Consider the following 21,518-nt stretch of genomic DNA (forward strand, 5'->3'; position numbering starts at 1 on the left):
AAAAACTTTAATCCCCCTTTTTTTCTATTTTAACCCAAAAAAAATCACCTCTAAAATAGTTAAATTAAATTAAGAATAAATGAGCACAATTTTGTTCATAGTTTTAAAAATTATTAAAAAAAACTGTTTGGTTTTCAAAAATTCTCTTTCAACAGTTGTAATTGTGAAGAAAAAACTTTCCTAATTTTTAGACAAAAATAGTTTTGAGATTTCAAGAGCTGCCTTCTTAAGTCAAAAATAGCACATGACATAAAAAATTGACAAAAAATTCAATCTTAAAAAAAATGAAAAAACTTCTTTCAAAACAATTTTTAAGATTCAGCGTCAAGGATGCACTTTTTTTTGATACAATGCAATAAAAGAATATTACAAATCAAAAATTAACCAAAAAATTTAGAGACTTCAAGGGTTGCTCCTTAAGTCAAAAATAGAAAAAAATAAGCATATGACAAAAAAAATATCAAAAAATCCAAATCTTTATAAAATTCTAAAAATTCCTCCCACAACAATTTTTCATAGCACTAGTAAATTTATGTCAATGGATTATCAGAATGATTTTTAAAAAACTTTTTTTTCAATTTAACCGATTTAACCAAAAAAACACCAATAAGCACTAATTTAAAAGCAATAATTTAAAAAACTGTTTAAAAATAAACTCTCTTTCTATACTTCTTCTAATTGTGAACAAAAAACTTTCCTTTTTTTCATAAAGTAAAAAATCACAAATTAAACAAAAAAATTTAGATTTCGTAGGCTACTTCCGTAAGTCAAAAATACAAAAAACTTAGAGACATATAACAAAAAGAATATTAGAAAATTAACTAAGAAATCCAAATCTTAGAAAACAATGTTTAGTAGCTCTAGTAGATTCAAGGCCAAAAAATAAACGGGTGTAAAATTTTAATAACTTTATCTCAACGAATTATTAAAATAATTTAAAAAATTCTTTATTTTAACCCAAAGAAAAAAAATTTAATTTTTGGTTTCCAAAAACTCTCTTTCCACAGTTCTGTTGTGATTGTGAACCAAAACTTCCTTATTTTTAATAGACTGCAATTGAAAAACATAAAACAAAACAAAAATTAAACTTAAGAATGCAAGAATGTTTCTCAAGTTCTAAAACCCGTAAATCCCCAAGTAAATTAAGGAAGCGTTTATGCATTTATTCCAACACTTCACACAGGTACTCGATGTTCTTATTGTGATTTAAATGAACCACCCTCGTCACACAATGTCAACGGTTCGAGGCAACCACAATAACTTAATTTAAGAAGTCATTCATAACTAGTGCCAAGCTTCATGCATATAGAATTTTGTTGTGAAATTATAATCGTTAAACCCTTTAGGCGTGCACTTGTGAGATATGACTTTTCCCCTAACCGGTAGAATAATTACACGAGGTCTTGAATCTAATTGCAAACCCTATTAATGCATCTGCACCCATTCACACTTTTATCGCACATCAACAAACACTCAAAATGTGTTATGTGGACGTAGTACGTACACAAAAGCAAATTAAATTAGCGCGACTGCATTGTAAACATTACACACTGTACTTCATTAGTCGCAAAATATTTGTGCAAAACTTTCTCGAGTCAAGGTCTTAATTAAAAAACACTTAAGTTTTGTGAAAAGTTCCAAAAAGTGTGAATTTAGCTCTGTTTTTACTTTGCAAGTTCTTGACTAATTATATTTAAAAAAAGTCGCTGCTATGTGGTTTCTTTCCTTCCTGAGGGAATTTTCGACGGTGTCTCAATTTTGTTGATGAAAAACTGCAAGTTTTATTTCATTTCCGGACACTTCATTATCTATTCATGAACAGAGAAACTCTAGATCGTTAATAATAATAGATAAAAAACAGATGATTATGTGACATGAAAACAAGGTAACATAGTATCAGGTTTTCTAGCGAAGATTAATGTTGTTTACTGCGCTGAATATCTAGGATAGTATTATAAATTTTTCAAGAAAATAAGAAAAAAACAAGAAAAACAATATTTTTTTTTAGATGAATAATTAAAAATTAAATAAAAAAAGTGATTTTTTTGTTTGTTAGAAAGAAAAAAATACAAAACATTCAATCACACAAATTCTTTTGCCTGTGTTGATGTTTGTCTAGCTCGATCAATAAAAAAATATCAACTACTTATTTCAGTTTTGAATTCCATTTAAAAATTTAGAGATTAATTGATATTGTGCGTTTAAACGCCATGAGTCATGAAAAATTGTTGTAAAACATGAATTAATATTATAAAACAAGATTAAACATAATGTTAAGAATTTACATTTTTTATTGATTATACAAAACATTACAAAAAAGCTTGAATTAAATATGTTTAAAGAAAAAAATAAAAAAAAGAATTCCTTTCAAAACAATCTTTCACAGCGCTAGTAGATTCAACACCCAAAAACACTATAAATTTTAGTAAAATGTCAATGAATTATTAAAATAATTAAAAAAAAAACTTTTTTCTATTTAACAAAAAAAAAGTCACCAATAAGCACCATTGCTTCTTGTAATTGTGAACAAAAAATTTTCCTAAGACTAAAAAATCGCTAATTAAACAAGAAAATTGTAGATTTCGAGAACTACTTCTTTAAATCAAAAATAAAAAAAGAATCATAGGCATGAAACAAAAAAAAATACTTAAAAAATTTACCAAGAAATCCGAAAACAATTTTTAGTAGCTCTGAAAGATTCAAGACCAAAAAATAAATGTGTCTAAAATTTTAATAGTTTTATCTCAACGAATTACTAAAATAACCTTTTTAACCATTCAAAAAAAAATACACTGTAAATTTTAGAAAATTAATCTCCACGAATTATTAAAATTATTAAAAATAAATTAAATTATTATTATTAAAATTATTAAAATATATTAAAAACTTTAATCCCCCTTTTTTTCTATTTTATTCACCTCTAAAATAGTTAAATTAAGAATAAATGAGCACCGTTTTGTTCATAGTTTTAAAAATTATTGAAAAAACTGCTTGGTTTTCAAAAATTCGCTTTCTACATTTGTAATTGTGAACAAAATTAATGTTGTTTACTGCGCTGAATATCTAGGATAGTATTCTCAATTTTTCAAGAAAATAAAAAAAAATCAAGAAACAACAATGATTTTTTTGGATAAATAATTGAAAAAATATTATGAACATTCTCTTAGAAATAAAAAAATGATATAAGTATTTTTTTGTAAGTTACAAAGAAAAAAATACAAAACAATCAATCAATGCGTGTGTTAATGTTTGTTGAGCTCGATCAATAAAAAAATATCAACTACTTATTTCAGTTTTGCATTCCATTTAAAAATTTAGAGATTAATTGATACTGTTTATTCAAACGCCACGAATCATGAAAAATTGTTGTAAAACATAACTTAATTTTATAAAACAAGATTAAACATAAGTTAAGAATTTACATTTTTTTATTGATTATACAAAAATTACAAAAAAGCTTGCATTAAATATTTTTAAAGAAAGATTTTTACGTCGTTAACAGAGAGAATAAGAGCTTAAAACTGTATCATTTTGTTTTTTATTTTGTACTCAATGTTAAAGAGTGCTTTCATCAACTAATTTCAGTAGATAAAATAGTCTTTTGTCGTATAGTGAAATAAAGTAATTTTTATCTACTGCTTATATTTCAAGAAGTTCTGGTAGGGGAGTACAAAATAAAACAAAATATAATAAATAACTATTTTTTTACTTAAATGACTGATTATGATTAAGCAGTTTCAAGAATTTAAAGCAAAAATAATTAAATTTTCTATAATTTATACAGGGCAAAAAAATATGAAACCAAAATCATTTGCCTTTACAAAATAGGACTAACAATATAATTAATAAAAAGTGATCGTGTTTTGCATTTTTTTTCAAAATGTTTACTTATAAGAAGATTTTTTCGACAAAACTTGTAAGCCTTACATCATAGCTTTTATGAAAAAAGGTTGTCATTAAAAAAAATAAAAATTTTGCAAAACTCAAAACCAAAAAAATATTGAAAAAATTTTATATTAAATTAAATAAATAAGATACTTTTTTATGAATCTCTTTACAATATGTTAAAATTCGGTCACATTGCACTGAATAAAAAACTGCGATAAAAACTGAATATTTAACTAGCAAAAAGCGTTCACAATAACGCAAAAATTGCAAACATCAAACTAAATAAACAAGCCGTTATAGTGTCATAACTGTTTATTTTTTATTTCGTTATGGAACATGTGAATCAACAGAATTTCCCACAGTTCACAAAAAATACATCAAAGATGTTATCACATTAATTTCTCTTTGACAATTTCCTCAACTTAGCAAACTGAATATTTTATTTATAGATCGAAAACTCCATTTGAGATTAACTTAAGACGTTGAGCTTCACTTAATTAAACGTCCTGCTAGTTCAGAAAGACTTCCTTTATTACCCAAAAACACCTAAAGCGAATTGTTCAAGCAAAGCTAACCGAACTTTGTTAATTCCTAAACTAATAATTTTTCACCTATTAACACGGAATTAGTATCAAATGAATTTTTCTCAGCTAATTAGCTAAACTAATTAGTTTTCATGTTTCAGAAAGAGAAACTAATTAATATGAGGCAACCACCAATACACTCAAATTAACATTCTATTAATTTTCTTCTAATCAAAACTCGACTTTTATCAATGAATATTTCGAACCAATTGAGATTTTGATTGCATTTGGACCTTTCCGCCCAGTGATAGCAGCTTATCGAAGTATTAAAAATAGAAAATTCATTAATAATAATGCCGACTGTACTTCCTATTTAATTAACTATCAATCGCGTTACCTATTTTAGGTTTAATTTGATAAAATCATAACTGATACAGGAAAAAAGTCAGCAAATAGGTCGATGATTCAGGCTTTCAGTTTCAAGTGGCAACTTTTCATGACGCCTGAAACAGGAAGCGTGCCTGTGTTTGTAATTGCGGCGATAAATTATAGTTTCATTAATCTATGAAATCAAATAACTGTCAATTGAATGCGGGTAAAATGTCAAATAATATCGAGAAATAACGACCTAATAAGAATAAAGCAATCAAGACCTGTAAATTTTATGCAAAATTGCTTGTAATTGGTCGATTGACATTTGGTGTTTGTGGTAATTTTGCAACATTAACTTGTTAGACTATGTAAATAAACCATTTTATGCGTGTCATATGAGATCAAGCAACAAAAAACTAAACAAATCCCAAAGTCTATTATTTTTCACCTGACATAAAAAATTACTGTTCTACAATAGTATGCAAAAATTGTGACATTTATTATTGCAAATTAATCTAACAGACAGCTTTTGTTTTGCAATAAGTCCCAATTAATTACTTAAAAAATTCGGAAATGTCATTTTAATAGGTATATTGTTTCATGCCGTTTGAGGTAGATACCAGGAACATGGAAAAAATAAATTTTGCACTTAGTTTTGTTGGAAAAATAATTGCCCAATTTTTTTGCTACAGGCTGTTAAACTCTGTTTAATGTTATTTGTGGCTTTTATTAGCAAATTTTTTAGCAAGTTTTTTGCGCCAGAACTCGCGCCCCAGAGAAAAAAAATCAAGTAAGATAAGATACCAGAAACATGGAAAAAAATTTGACATATATTTATTGACATTTGATTTTTTTATGTCTATTTAATGATACTGATAATCTTGTGTACCAGGTGAATAAAAAGTATGGAACCAAACGTTTTTTGCTTAAACTATTTATTTTTTGAAAAAACTAATTGATGAGTGATAAAGTACTATAAAAATGTGAAGATTTAACAAGAATAAAATTTTTCGAAATGGCAACCCACTACAAAATCATTTTTTTTTCATAAAAGCTATACTCTAAGGATTACAACTATCTGCTTTATATTTAATTTTTTCCAAAAAAATTTTTTTTTACATAAATTGCAATTTTGACAAAAAAAATCGCATAACTCAAAAACAAAACAAAATTTCGTTCTGAAACTACGATCACATTTTTTATATTACTTTAATTTATATTAATTATTATTTTCTAGAGGCAAATGATAAAAAATAAAACCGCTTGGTTCCATACTTTATATTCACCCCGTATGTTTTTTTCTACAATTATTTAGTAAAAGTACAAAAAAGTTACCTATTTTTCTCTTTTTTTGTTGAATTCATTATTCATTGTTAGTAAATAACATTTCATGTGCCTGAAGCTCACAATTTAGTACAAAACAGAAACGATAAAAAGAAAACATTAACTATACTAGCAGCTCGTTAAATATTTTCATAAGAAACATAATTAACGTATACTGAAAACTTCAAGATATATAAAACAGTGTCTACACCTAGTTTATGCATTAAATTGGTAGTTTCATTATGCCCTTACAAAATAAAATGAATATCACAAACGATATTTTTTTGTAAGAAATAAACTGGAAATTAATAACCAGAGTAAACTTCCTTAAAGTTACAAAAATCCTTTTCAGTAAAGCTTTAATCCAACTTTTTATAAGTCCCTGAAAAAACCTTTATTTTTAACGCTTTCAAAACGAAAATTTTTCTGTATTATATAATTTATAACTGAACTAAACTTTGCGTTCTGAAAGTAAATTGTGGAGAAGAAGGAATATAAAATTATTTTCCACACCATTCAGTTCTTGAAATAACAAAGGCCTAGACAGTCATAATAATTCAAGAAACAAATTTGATAAATTGACCAAAAACGAATAACATATTATGAAATACAAACAGTTTTTGATTTAGTTTATAGAAGAATTAAATTACACAATCAAATATAAACCTGTGTTGTGTAGGTGCTATTTTTTAAATATTTATCTGAGATAAACTTCGAGATAATGAACGCAGTAACACACAATTAATAATGCAGCTGCTTCTTAATTTGCTCATCGACGGGTTTGTGTGAATAGAATAGACCAACAATTTTATTAGAATTTACGACCCTGAACTAAATTACTTGAAAAAAATACAATTTTCAGGAATTTAAATATAATTTTAGCAAATATTTGCGTAGATACAAAATGATGCAAAATACACATGTCAATAACAAATTGCTGATTGAAAAAATCCAGTTCTCAATTTTCTTCAGTATAAACCAAAATCACAAAAACTGCACATTCAGCGAGTTTGAGACTAACAAGCTGTGCAATTAAAACCACCAACACAAATAAATGCATCGCGAAAACGATCTGGTTAAACCCCAGTTTGTGGCTAAAAATCACTCCATTGTTCGAAAATTCTTCAAATTTTAATTATTACTGCTGTTCAGTAGAGGCCAAAAAAAAACGGAAACGTTGTTTATTTCCCAAGTGCTTCGTCGTCTCATGAATTTTTGATGTGCTTTTGACGAAGAACAAGTCGAAAACTCGCATTAAAAAATTTGTAATTACGTAATAAAGAACATTCATTATTTATAGCATCCGTTTGTTCGAAAATTTAGAATCGATGAAGCACGTTTTATAGATTGGGGTAGCTTAGGTCAGGGGGTTTTATTTAGATCAAGGCAACGAAAATTCTCCAGTTTTGGGAGACACTATCCTTGAAAATACATTTATTAATAAACACGAAAGTTTTAGATAAAAGGATTGCTGCGGTTGCGGTATGTAAATAAAATAAAGATAAAAGTTCAAGTTAGAACACCGTTCATGAAATTTGGTTGAAAAGTGAATTAAATTTCATGAAATAATCCATCACTTCGTCATTTGTAATGATATTCTTCAACATGCGCGACATTTATTACATTTATGAAGATAAATTGAAAAGTAACAAAGTTGCATTCAAAAAATCACTTATGGAAATTTTCAATTATTTATCAATGCGGAAAAGCGACAAGATAAACTACCTTATCAGTGATAAGCCCATCGTTTTCAATTATTTTCCTGTAAAATTTTCAGGTTGCGAATCGCTGAACTCGCATAATTACGTTATTATCTCCTGTAAGTTTATTTTCCTGTACCTGAAAAAATATTTTGCTAATAAGTAAACCTTATTAAATTTACTATGTCTGCAACAATAACATTGATATTCTAAACAATACGTTATCCCAGCAAACTCGCATTGTTGAACACAATGAATAGAATTATTCACATTAGTAATTCCAAATAAATTTCTGTTACCGCAAAGTTGAAATTAGCAAATTATGATTATATAATGAGCAAATAAAACATTGTTCGGTTATTTATCATGCATTATTTTATGACGGTGCTAAAATAAAATTAACACCCAAGTACCAACCAATGGAAAACTAGTAGCGGAAATGTCAACAATCTGTGTATATTTTTTTCTATTTATACTAGTGATCATTAATCCGATCGATTTATTTTCTTTAGATACGTTCCAGACTCCTTGCAGGTGTTTGAATACGATAACCACAAGCGGTGCAAAAATGATTTACAAGTTTCACCACTATAATGACATCGTAAATCATATTACGATTAAATATCAATATAAATTGGAACGGTTTCGACAAGAATCGGCTTTATTTTGCTTAATTATCATAATTTGAAAGCTCTTCATTTAAATATAACTCCAATAGTGAATCTAAAAGTGATTTTTTGAAGTGGCGAAACGAACTGCGTCAGTCGCAGCAGGAATCTTGAAAAATCACCTGTTGCTTACGTTAATTTTCGCTATTTGTGAAGTTTGCTTTCAACACTGTCACCCCTGATGTGGAGGCTGAAAACTTGAAAATTGGCCTTGAAAGCCCCAAATTTTAATTTAAAAAATTTGGTCAAAATCTGAAAATTTCAGTGTGTGTTTCAGTGGTCGATAATGATTAATCCACTAAATTTAAAAAAATTCCAATTTCAAATCAATTGAAAAAATAATCCATTAAAGATTTGTCACAAAAACCTACTTTTTACTTAAAAAGAATGTTGAGATTTGGCTCTTTGACCTGGATTTGAACAATTCTACACTTTTATTTTTATTTGGTTATTTATTCAAACTAACTAAAAAAAGTTCGTAAAGTTGTAAAAATTACATTCGATTTCAAATAGAGCGCGACGTGACGTCGAAAGAGCAATCGACCAATCACAACGCGCGCGTTTTAAATCACAGTTAAATAACATTTTTTTAAACAAATCCAATGTTTTATTTGTGAATCTAATTTTACTTTTACGTTTGCTTGACAACCAACACAATTTTGTGCATTTTTGAACACAGTATAAGCCAAACCGAATTAATTAATCCACTAAATGTCACAAAAAAAAAACAGATTCAAATCTATTGGAAATATGAAGTTTTAAAGACAAATACATCATAAAAACCTACTTTTTACTTAAAAATAAGAATCCAATGTGATCAATTTATGTAAAGTGATGATTCTTTACAGGTTTTAATTAGGCTACAGCTCTGTTGAAACAAGTTTCAGTAAAACAAACCACTTTTAATTTATACGTAAATCAGTTTACAATAATTCAAAATTTCAGTGTGTGTTTCAGTGGTCGCTAATAATTAAAAATTTCAAAAAAAATCCAGTTTCAAATCTAATAAAAAACTTTTAAAGACAAATAAGTCACAAATACCCACTTTTTACTAAAAAAGAAAGTTGAGACTTTATTGGATTTGGCTCTTTGACCTGGATTTAAACAATTCTACATTTATCGCATAATTTGTATCCATTATATTTAAGTCTAAAATATCTCTATTTGGTTATTTTTTCGAAATTTGCTTCAAACTATCTAAAAAAAGTTTGTAAAAGTTGCAAAATTACATTCGATTTCAAATAGAGCGCGACGTGACGTCGAAAGAGCGATCGACCAATCACAACGCCGAGCTTGCTACGTAAGCAAACGCGCGCGTTTTAAATCACAATTAGAATAAAAAAAATTTAAAACAAATCCAATGATTTATTTGTAAATCTAATTTTACTTTTACGTTTGCTTGACAACCAACACAATTTTGTGCATTTTTGAACATAGTATAAGCCCCACTTTTTTGCACCGTCAAAATTTGAAAATTTCAGTATGTGTATTTAGTGGTCGAGACTAATTAATCCACTAAATGTAACGAAAATAAATTCCAGTCTCAAATTTATTGAAAAAGTTACAAATAAATCGTAAAAACCTACTTTTTATTTAAAAAAATGGACCCAATGTGATCAATTTATGTAAAGTGATGTTTTTCACAGGTTTTAATTAGGCTACAGTTCTGTAAGTTTATACGTATATCAAAATTGATAACAAAAATATAAAAAATAGAATTGGAAATTTATATTCAAACTTCCTGGTAAGTACGCCAACTGTGAAACTTTCCACATAAAATCTAAGTTTGCTGCATTAAAGCTTAAAATTTGTCGCTTTTAACTATCCATTTATTAGACAAATGAAATAGGGCAAAAAAATTAGAAACCACAAATATTAATTTTTTAACTTAATTCTTTTTATTTCTCACTCTAGAGACGACGAAAAATTTATATTATCAATTTTTATGAAAAAATGCAACCAAAATGCAATTTGTTGGGTTTGTAAAGCAAAGAGCATAACTTTGGAAATTCTAAAGAGCATAAATTAAACGCAAATGATGATTACCTGAGTCTTTGATGAATACCTACATTACCATCCCTTACTAAGATTTACAAATCTGATTGTCGTTACATAACCGCACAAATTACCTAAATTTAAATGCAAATTAACATTGCGAATTCTCTACAAACACATGCCAGCATATAACTAATTCATATTAAACACATTTTTTGTGAAAACAGAATCTGGTGTCTCCTTTCTTAACTCACATTTAAAAGCTTATAAAAGCACTCTAAAAAATTATTTTGCCTAAAAACAACATTTCTTTCATGTTTGTATTCTCCCAAAGCATTTGAATACCAAACAAAAACATTTCTAAAAAATCACCCCTTTTGCTAAAAGAATGTTTAATTAGGGTTGACTTTTTGTCGCTGTCTCTTCATTAGGAAACAAGAGATGAATAATAACTTTACACCAGCTTTATAAATTTGTTTTTAATTTTCATGACAACATTGAAGCAGAGTATTAAAGAAAAAGCATTAATTTTTAATCGTGGTAATAATGGAAGCGATTTATCAAACAGGAATAAAAACAGTTAAATTTTGTGTTTATTTTGTGTCATAATTCAATCATTATTGTGTAAATGGACGTATCAAAACTTTAGCTGAAAGTTACCACTAAGTGATTGATTGAAGAAAAGGGTAAGAAAATTCAGAAAAGTAAAGAAAAAAATGAAATCAAAAAATGAAATATTCCTGTTAACATTTTCTCTCTAACGTTCTAATAAAGTTCTCTTAGAGTTAATTGAAACGTGAAATGAGAAAATCCAATAGAACTTCATATTTTATTTGATCGTTGTAAGTGTAATAAAAAAGCAATATAATCGAGAAAGACTAGAAACAGCAAAGGTGAGAAGAATTAAAAATAAAATATTGTGTAAAAATTTATTTATTGCTTTCTAATAAATTACAAATTAATTTTCAAAATTAAAGTGCCGATATTTTTAGCCTTAAAAAAGCAAAGAAAGTGTTTATTTTTCAAGAAGTGTAATAAATTTAAAAAATAATAAATATATTTCAGTTTTTAATACAATCACAAAAAGAAGTAAAACTTGGAAGTAAAACAAATTTTTTTTTTCTAGTTCAAGTAAATGAAAATCTTTTTTTCTCTTTTTCAAGTTGAATAGCTCGATTTACAAAAGCTAACTAATAAAAACTCTTTCATAAAATTATTAGCTACAAATCTTGCAAATAAATACTAGGTCATAAAATGTAGTTCCCCCAATAAATTCAGATTAAACATTTTCTCATTTACACAGAGGAAATTTAAAACACCTATACAGAGTGCGACAGAACTCGCGCACCAGAGAAAAATGCCATATAAGGTAACATACCAGGAACATGGAAAAAATGTTTAAAAAAATTATCTATAAAAATTTTGAAGTTATGAGGGTTTAAATTTTGCACTTTGACTCTATTTATTTCTGTTGGAAAAATAATTTTCCAAGTTTTTTTGCTATAGGCTATTAAAAGAGGAAACAAGGAAGCTGTATCCTAAATTATAACTCTGTTCAATATTAATTGTGGCTTTTATTGGCAAACTTTTTGTCCCTTTACTAAATAATTGTAAAAAAACATATACAAGATCATCAGTATCCTTAAATAGCTATAAAAAAATGATAAATTTTAAAAAAAAATTGTCATAATTTTTTGACAGATAGAATTCTTGAAACATTTTTTTATGTTCCTGGTACTTTACCTTACTTGAAAATTTTCTCTGGGGTGCAAGTTCTGGCGCACCCTGTATACCCCTGTGATATATTTTTTTTTATTATAGGGTTCTAAACAATATACGAGTTTTATGAATTGGTCTGTTAGTATTTTTTTTTAATCTTGATATTTAGTATTTCTGTGAGTGAAAATTTTCGTGTTATTTCATGTTTTTTTTTTTTTTTAATTTTTGTTCAGAAATCGAGAAAATTGGACTCTTCATTTAGAAATCCAAAAAATTAATTAATTAAATGTTAAACTAATTTGTTCATGCTTTTAACCCGACACAACCCTAATATTTCCAAATCCCACAAAAAGTAAAACTCGTATTAAACAATTTTTTTTTAATTAGTATTAATCACCGCATCGTGTGACCCCATTGCTCCACGAGAGACACATAAAAAAAGCACAAACCAAACGAAATAACTCATTTAGGGGCGAAATAAATAACAAGTAACACAATATTAGTTTCAAGTACGCGTAGCTCGAAACTTATCAAATATTGATTGAAAAGTGTGTTAATTTCGCTAATGAATTCATCGGAATCGTCCATCACATTAAGAGTGTAACAGTTTACATAATGGCCCCACTTGCACACAATACACGTCCGGACAATAAAGTTATTAATAGTCATCATCAGCGACAAAGAAGTTGAAAAGTGAACTTTCTCGACTGACCTTAGACTAATCCAGCCGCTGGTGCGCACTTCTGATGGTCCATTGCGAAAAGAGTTTTTACGACGGCGACGGCGACGTCACGACGGCTTCGAAAGTCGCGTTTACAACAAAGTTCGCGCGTCGACTGGCGTTGAGACGCGACGCGCCGGCCTTCCTGCTACAGGTGGTGAGGAGACGGACTCTGCGCCTACGCAGCGGCGATGATAACGCAAGAGATAAACGCAAAGAGAGTTTATTGGATTTGGTGGCTCTTTGTACAGTATTTTATTGCGTAAAATATTAAAAACTCAAGAAATTTGAAACTTGTGTAGAAATTGTACCAACGGTGGGAAGCCTCCGGCTTGAAATGCGCCTGTGCTAGATTTGAATTATTCTATATTCAAGTTTTTATTGCATAATTTGTATCTATACTCTTTTTCATATTAATGTGCATCAATTAGGGTGTAGAAGTCTAAATGCATCTTTAATTTAAAGGCCGATTCACACAGAAAGTGTCATTAATCTCATTAAGAACAAAAATTATCACATCAATAATAACAAAAATCGTTCCTATGTTAATTACGTTGTTAATTTTAATTATTTTTTGCTACCTCAAAAACTGGGGTATACATATTTATTTGAGAAAATAATTTTTAGGGAAGATTGAGGTTGGGATTGTTTGAATTTTCGCATTGTCGCCATTAATATGAAAACGATTATATAGGGTTATTCATAAATATGAAGCAATTTGCACCTCAAAAATGACCTATTAAATGATGGTAATTTAAATAATAACTCGTGTCCGATCTGTATTGATAAGAATTTTGCAGCCCTCGGAATGTGGGTAGGAAAATTTGTTTTTTTTGTAATAACTTTGGAACCATTTGACAAAATATTATAAAATTTGGGATAAAGACATCTACTCAATTTCCGGTTTCAGCAGTTGCAGGTCACATTTCCTGTGTTTTTCCGGTTTTTTTTTGGCCTCTTAACACGTCTATTTGTCTATTCGAAATTGTTAGATACTAATCTAGTGCATCACCTAAAATTATTTTCAACCACCACATGTCCCAAAAATAAATTACAATACAATATTATTTTCAGCCTTTTAAGACAATATTTTTAGGCTAAACTTTTGTTAGTCGATTTCGCTTTAATTTTTAGAAAAAAAACTTTTTTTTTGACGAAAACATGCACTTTTTAAAAATTTATTACACAAAAACTAAGACAGCTAGAACAATTTTTTTCTTACTTCTGCAAAGAAGAAAGTATAGAAATTAGAGTTTTGCATTTGTAAAGATTAATAAATTAAGAAGTTTGTTAAAAGTTAAATAACTTAAAAAATTTAAATGGAACACCCTATTTTTTTATTTTTGCATCTAATAGATTCATAAATAAATGAAAACTCTAAAAAAATAAAATTTTAATGTCTATAGTTGATAAATGAAAAGATATTTAACATTCAATATTAATTGTAGCAACAATGGCTATCAATATCTGGGCATTCTTGATAATATGGCAACCATAATAATTTCACCACGGATTACTTTTCCGTTGATTTATCCGGAGATTGTAAAAGACGAGAAGAAATTTGAATTATTTTGTTGTAAAAATAAAAAATAATTAATCCAGTTTAACATAAATGTGATTATTAAGTAATATTTCTTCCATCTCTTGTGCAACTGTGGACTTTTTAACTCCTGAAACAATAGTATTTTTTTTAATGTTTAACGTTAAATATCTTTTTATTTATTGATTATAAACACCTAAAAGTAAATGATTTTGAAAAGACAATTTAATAATCTTCTAAATGCAAAAACAATAAATAGGGTGTTCCATTTACATTTTTTATGTTATTGAACTTTTAACAAGCGTCTTAATTTTTTTTATCTTTGCAAATGCAACAAAAAAAAATGTTACAGCTTAATAGCTTGTAACTTCTTCTTTGCGATAATAAAAAATATATATTTCTAAATGAATGTATTATTTAAAAAAAAACACAAGTTTGTATTGTAACTTATTTTTGGGACACGCTGTATAGTTGAAAATAAGTTTAGACGATGGACTAGATTAGTATCTATCAATGTCCTATATAGTTTTTCTTTAATTTTACCATTTAAAGATCACTAATAGACTTTACCAACTCGCTGGAACACCCTGTATTAAAGTCTAAAGTACCTGTATTTGTCAATTTTATTTAAAATTCGCTTGTAACTAGCTGAAAAAAGTTCGTAAAAGCGTCGAAAATTTGATTCGATTTCAAATAAAGCGCGACTAACAGTGACGTCGAAAAAGCGATCGACCAATCACAACGCCGAGCTTGCTACGTAAGCAAACGCGCGCGTTTTAAATCCCAATTTAATTTTTTTTTACAAAAATGTAATGATTTATTTGTAAAACTAATTTCACTTTTACGTTTGCTTGACAACCAACACAATTTTGTGCATTTTTGAATACGTAACTTTTTTTTTAAGTATGTCACAATTCTCATAAAGCAGAAAAAATAATACAGAATGATAAAAAACTTCGCGTAGAAACAAATGTTTATAAAATAAAAAAAAATTATCCTACACAATTTTAATCAAACCATTTTCGTTTTAGTACGATTTCTTAATTTATGTCACAACTTTCTATTTATTTTTTTTTGCATAATTGGTATAATTAAATGCAAATAAAAGAAATGACCAAACTTTTACGACACAAATTTGGTAGAAAACTTTTATTCGGGGAAGAGTTAAAATAAAAAGTACTATTTATTTTAAGTAAAAGAGACTTAAAAAACAGTCCTGTGTTACCAACAGTCGGAAAAAATCTATGAGTGGGTTTTATGTTCTTGTTTATTACAAGGTGAAGGTGAAAATCTATACAATGACATGAACGGCGCCAGTAATTTTAGATGAAAACACAATAAACGCGCATTTTCTACATTTAATAAAAACAGATATCTTGTTCAGTTTAATGAAAAAAATTGGATATCGATTGTTTGCTGAATTTTTCATAATTTCCACCTGACATCGAAGGTGATTTAAGTTACATGATTGTGTACTAGATAAATAACAGAAAAATCTAATTCTGTTGTTAATTAACTGAACGTTTCACTTTAATTTTCTCTAGCAGCACAATTACATGCTTTCACCATTATTTTAGTCAAGTTTTTACCATATAACTGTCTAAACAAATACCACAAACCGACTTTATATCATATTTTTTAATATTTTCTACAGACTTTGAACGTATCCCATGTTTACAAATTCCACACCAAATTTATGAATGTAAAGAAATTGTATTAAATTTGTAATAAGTAACAAAAAAAAAACATAAAAACAACAATAACTCGCTAATTTAATGTTTTTCTCCAATTGTTGTATCTTCTTCATCTTCATCAGAAGTTTTTACTTCTTGATCTCCTCCAGTTTCAGCCCTATTGTTAATCTTATTCCTAGCAGATATGACTTCCTGCAAATGACTCATAAGATCTTCGATGTACTTAGATTTGTACGAGCATCGTAAACAACAATACCATTTAGTTTTAGCCCTAATCTTATTTTTTATTGTTAAAATCCCGAAGAAATGACTAAAAAAATGTCTTTGTATCGCATTTAAATTTCGAAGTTTATCATTACAAATCGTACATTGAAAAAAACCGGTTTGTGTCTTAGCACATGATTTTCGATAATGGTCGAGGTCTTGGGCAGTAATACTTTTATCATATTTTTCATCTTCTGATAGATGTTTTAATAACTGAGAACGTGTCATATAATTTGTTGTAAATTCACCATGTTCGCTGCGCATATGGTATACCAAAGTAACAATTGTTCGACATTTGTAGGGACAATGTTCACATTTATGCCACTGTATTTGCACACATGAAACATTTTGCGTCGAAGATCTTACATAAAAGTGATTTTCCATTTGATTAGTGCTTGTACCTTGGAAATTGCATCTCTTGCATTTGAACAATTTTTCACCAATTGTAAAATATTCATTAGGAATCAACACCACATCATTTCCAAGGGTTAAATCAACTGTGGATTTCGACTTAATGTTTTCGTTTTCTACCTGATTGACTTTTGGAAGAAATCTCCTTCGGGCAATCTGGATATCACGCAAGTGGTCTCGTAAAATGAAAACATCCTTCGTTTTCCATTTACAACGTACACATGTATACCATTTATCTGCACAACTATACTCAATTTGTCCATAAAAATGAGCTTCTATGTAATGATTTCGAAGATCGACTAGAGTCCTACTTTCAAAAAAACATTTGACACATTTAAAAAAGTCGGAATCTCCCTTCCTACATGATTTTATAAAATCAGAAACATTTTCAGCTGTAACCTCCATCTCAATTTGATCCTTTTCTAAATGTCTGGATAACAAATCTGGTACCACATGAGTATCATGCATATGTTTTAACAAATGAGAAACGTCGGGACATTTATATGAACAGTGCAGACACTTGAAAGAATCACTTTGCTTATTTTCTTCGTTCTTCGAAGCATCCAACAATTCTTCAGGTGTTTTTTCAGAAATAACGCTGAAATTGTCTACTCTTCTTTTTTCACTGTCAAAATTTGGAGGTGAAACTTGACGAATTATGATTGGGCGCTTGTGATTGCTGTCCGGTTGCATTTCTTCGTAATTTTTCTTCTGCGGTTTCAGTTTTATATTACAAGTGTAAGAAGAAGTCTTCCGAGGTCTTCCACGCTTCCTTATGGGTTTATCACAATTTGGGGCTACGACACATTCCTTATTGTTATCTGCTTCTGAAATTTCTTCATACGATTCTTTACGCGATATCTTGGTTATATCATTATCTTCGTTCTTCGAAGCATCCAACCATTCTTCAGGATTTGGTGTTTTTTCAGAAATAACGCTGAAATTGTCTACTCTTCTTTTTTCACTCTCAAAATTTGGAGGTGAAACTTGACGAATTATGACTGGATTTTTTAAATTTGCTGTATTTGCATTGTATGTTTTTGCCAAAATGTTTGAAACGATGTTTGGTGGTGCAGGTTTAGGCAATATATTCTTTAGATTTGTTGCACTATTATGCAAAGCCACAAAAATATTTGAAGGAACGACAGTACTAATGTTCAAATTATTTCTGTTGGCCCTTGTTGGAGAAGTAGATGGATTTAGAAGAAAATACTCAGTCTGAATTGTTGTTCTACACAAAACTAAACTGTTTGTACTTGTGGTAATGTCATTACTTTTGATCTTCACCGTGGTGTTTTCACTGTTAACTGTCTCACTATTCCAAAAGTTGCTTCCGTCACTAATAATATCCACTGGTAAATTTTCAATGTCAAATGTTTCCTTGTTACAATTGGTACTAGTTATATTTGCTACATCTTCACAGTTATTTTTTTCTCTTGCATCACTGTTAACTACTTTACACGTCTCTCTTTCATCAGTGTTCATCACTGGTGTTTTTTCATCGCTGATTTGATTATTGTCAATTACTTTTCTTCCACATATTACATCCCTTGGACTCCAGATTAATTGATTACTGATCACATTAATTTTTCCACACATTTCTTCGTTATTGTTCTTTCTGTTAGCTGTCTCATTGTTGCTTCCATCACCAATAATTTCGACTGGTAGATTTTCATTGTCATAATCGGAACTTAAATCATTACTAGTGATATCTTCTACATCATCAAGTCTCTCTATTCTTACATCTCTTAATTCACTATTTTTTTTATGACTACTGTCCGGTTGTATTGCTTCCATACCAGTGATTATATCACCAGTTTGTCCTTTCTTCATGTTTTCATGGATCTTCACCGTTGAGCTTTCACTGTTAAATACTTTGCAAGTCTCTCTCATGTCACTAAGATCTTTATCAGTTTTTATCACTAGTGTTTTTCCATCGTCGACTTGATAACTACCAATTATTCTTCCTCCATCATATATTACATCTTCTTCATTACTTTTCTTCTGCGGTTTACGTTTCAGTTTTATATTACAAGAAGAAGTCTTCCGAGGTCTTCCACGCTTATTTTTCGGTTTATCACAATTTGGGGCTATACCACATTTCTTGTTGTTATCTGCTTCAGAAATTTCTTCATACGATTCCTTACGCAATATCTTGGTTATATCACTATTTTGTCCTTTTTTCGTGTTTTCATGCATCTTCCCTAGGTCCTCACTAGTGATATCTGCTACTTTTTCACTGATAATTCTTTCTTTTTCGTCACTGTTAACTAATTTGTAAGTTTCTTCTATGTCACTAACATTTTTATCAGTGTTTATCATTAGTGTTTTTCCATCGTCGACTTGATAACTACCAATTATTCTTCCTCCATCATATATTACATCTTCTTCATTACTTTTCTTCTGCGGTTTACGTTTCAGTTTTATATTACAAGAAGAAGTCTTCCGAGATCTTCCACGCTTACTTTTCGGTTTATCACATTTTGGGGTTATACCACATTTCTTGTTGTTATCTACTTCTGAAATTTCTTCATACGATTCTTCACGCAATGTCTTCCATGTCTTTGTATTGAGAGATTGCACTGTACTGTCACTATTTTGTCCTTTTTTCATGTTTTCATGGATCTTCATTAGATCCTCACTAGTGATATCTGCTACTTTTTCACTGTTAATTCTTTCTTTTGCATCACTGTTAACTAATTTGCAAGTCTCTACTATGTCACTAACATTTTTATCAATGTTTATCATTAGTGTTTTTCCATATTTGCAAACTATTCTTTCATCTTTTAATTTATTAATTTTTTTATGACTGCTGTCCGGTTTCAATTTTTCGTTATTTTTCTTCCGTATTATTCTAGGTTTACGTTTCAGTTTGTCACAATTTGGAGCTATATCACACTTCTTATCTAGTGCAGAGTAGATAGTCTTCAATGTTTTTGTGGTATCCTTAACGTTATTATGACTAGTTCTTTCCGTGTTTGTAACAAGTTTTTTTGTTTTATTTTTCTTGCTACGTTTCGTGTCCACTTTCTTCACTGATTTTTTATTTTTATAAACATCTTTGGGACTGTCAAAACACACTTCTTTAAGACAATGCTGTTGCAGGTCTCTAAACTTTCGAACCGTGTAACCGCATTTACTACACATAAACTTTGTTTTATGTTTTAAAAAATCAGATTTCGTGACATTTTTTCCCTTTATACCTATTTCTTGAATTGTAGTTTCAATTGTGTTTTCATCAATTTCTTGCTTAATGCTGAAAGCTTCTTCATTCATTGACAAATCTTCACTGATCTTCACTACTGCATCATCAATGACTTTTGGATGTTTGGAAGATGTGTTTTCAAAAGTTGTGTTCCTTTTACGTTTATAATGAATAGCAGTTTCATCTTCATTTTCCTTGACAGTCCAAACCTTGCCAATTTTACAAATCTCTTGAGTAATGGTGTCCAATTTTGTTTTTTTTCTACTGACTATATGATCCTTGGGTGTAATTATCTCATTGTCTGCAGTTACATGTCCAAATCTTCTTTCTTCAATTATCCCTTTTTGTCGGTTCACTTCTCTCTCAACTTGAGCAATACAAAATGGTTCTAAGTTTTTTTTTCTTTTCCAACGTTGTGAAATCCTCTTTTTTCTGCGAATTTTAGGTCTCCTATTGTGATATCCATTATAAGAACAAGGCGGCCATCTAAAAACAGTGACTTTTTCTTCAGGACTTGTCGCTGTAATGCTTCCCGAACGAGTTTTAAATGAGCTTTCATTTTTTTCTACTTTTGGCTCAGCTACAATGTTTTCAGGTTTGAAGTGAGTGCGATACTCATGTCTCAGGAACAGAAATTCCGAATTTGATTTGAAATCGCAAAACTCACACTTGTATGTGATTAAAAACTCAGGAATTGGATCAGTTTTTTCTCCATTTTGATAACACAACTCCACATGTTGCTTTAAGAGGATTTGCAAGTCGGTCTCAAAGTCGCATTTGTCGCAGTTGTATGTCTGTAGTGTCGCTGTTGTGCAATTAAATGGTTGTTTGAAATAATTATGATCATCAGTATTCATTATTTTGATTGCGTTGTTGGTAATACCCTAAAAAAATCATTTACCTTTTTTTCAAGTATTTTTAAACATATACCTTAAGAATTGATAATAAGAAATTTAGTTTAACGCATAAGTTAGATACTTCTGAAGAAATTTGTTTTTGGGGTTATGGGTCGCGTTTTTAATTTGAGGTTAATTTTTCAGAGAAAATGTAGAATTCCAGTTTCAACGAATTTATTATTTACATTGTGTAAAAATAAAATCATATTATTATTAAATTTCGTTTTTCTAATAACGAATGCAAATGACGTTTTTTAATAAGATGGTACAAGATTTTTTTCTAATTCTGTCTAATAAATCGAAAAACACATCGGTAGAAAGAGATGCTTTCTACTATTTCCGTATGTCTCTTTTTACCGATATAATAGTTTTTGATTTTTTTTTAAATAATTCGAATAATTAGCTTTTGCTATGATAAAAATAACCCTGTCGTCTAGTGAAAAACAAAATAAAAATACTGTTTAAAGTATGGAATATCAGGATAAGAAATGATTTTTCTTACTTTTATCCCTTCTAAATGAATATTTAGAACACCAAGTATGAAATTATTGAACATTTTTTTAAAATTCCGATACAATAGGTGAAGTGCAGGGTTGTG

The 21,518-nt window shown here is 28.8% G+C and overlaps 2 protein-coding genes across 4 annotated transcripts in view; both read right to left on the reverse strand.

The window, feature by feature from the left end:
- Nucleotides 1-13,019, reverse strand: part of LOC123013575 (adenylate cyclase type 6) — a 107,178-nt gene extending 94,159 nt beyond the window's left edge. For both annotated transcript variants that reach the window (XM_044412187.1, XM_044412186.1), the window contains exon 1: nucleotides 12,902-13,019. The gene's annotated coding sequence lies outside the window, so the exon portion shown is untranslated. The remainder of the gene's footprint in view (nucleotides 1-12,901) is intronic.
- A 2,685-nt stretch (nucleotides 13,020-15,704) lies between these two features.
- On the reverse strand, nucleotides 15,705-21,057 carry LOC123012376. Of its 2 annotated transcripts, XM_044410245.1 has the most exons (3): nucleotides 20,955-21,057; nucleotides 19,423-20,908; nucleotides 15,705-18,996 (listed from the first exon to the last, which is right to left on the reverse strand). In XM_044410245.1, the coding sequence occupies exons 2-3, from the start codon at nucleotides 20,879-20,881 to the stop codon at nucleotides 16,223-16,225; spliced, it is 4,233 nt and encodes a 1,410-aa protein (XP_044266180.1). In that variant the 5' UTR covers nucleotides 20,882-20,908; nucleotides 20,955-21,057; the 3' UTR covers nucleotides 15,705-16,222. The 2 variants fall into 2 exon arrangements, with proteins under 2 accessions (XP_044266180.1, XP_044266179.1); XM_044410244.1 differs by having other exon boundaries at nucleotides 15,705-20,908.
- Nucleotides 21,058-21,518: the final 461 nt, after the last annotated feature.

Source organism: Tribolium madens, unplaced genomic scaffold, assembly GCF_015345945.1.
Source record: "Tribolium madens isolate multiple individuals breed KSU strain unplaced genomic scaffold, Tmad_KSU_1.1 Scaffold_96;HRSCAF=242;Tcas5.2_LG5, whole genome shotgun sequence".
In the NCBI taxonomy this organism is placed as follows: Eukaryota; Metazoa; Arthropoda; class Insecta; order Coleoptera; family Tenebrionidae; genus Tribolium; species Tribolium madens.

What these genes read in the sequence shown, in the direction of transcription:
- LOC123012376 (XM_044410244.1), bottom strand. Translation starts at nt 20,881, where the DNA reads ATGAATACTGATGATCATAATTATTTCAAACAACCATTTAATTGCACA.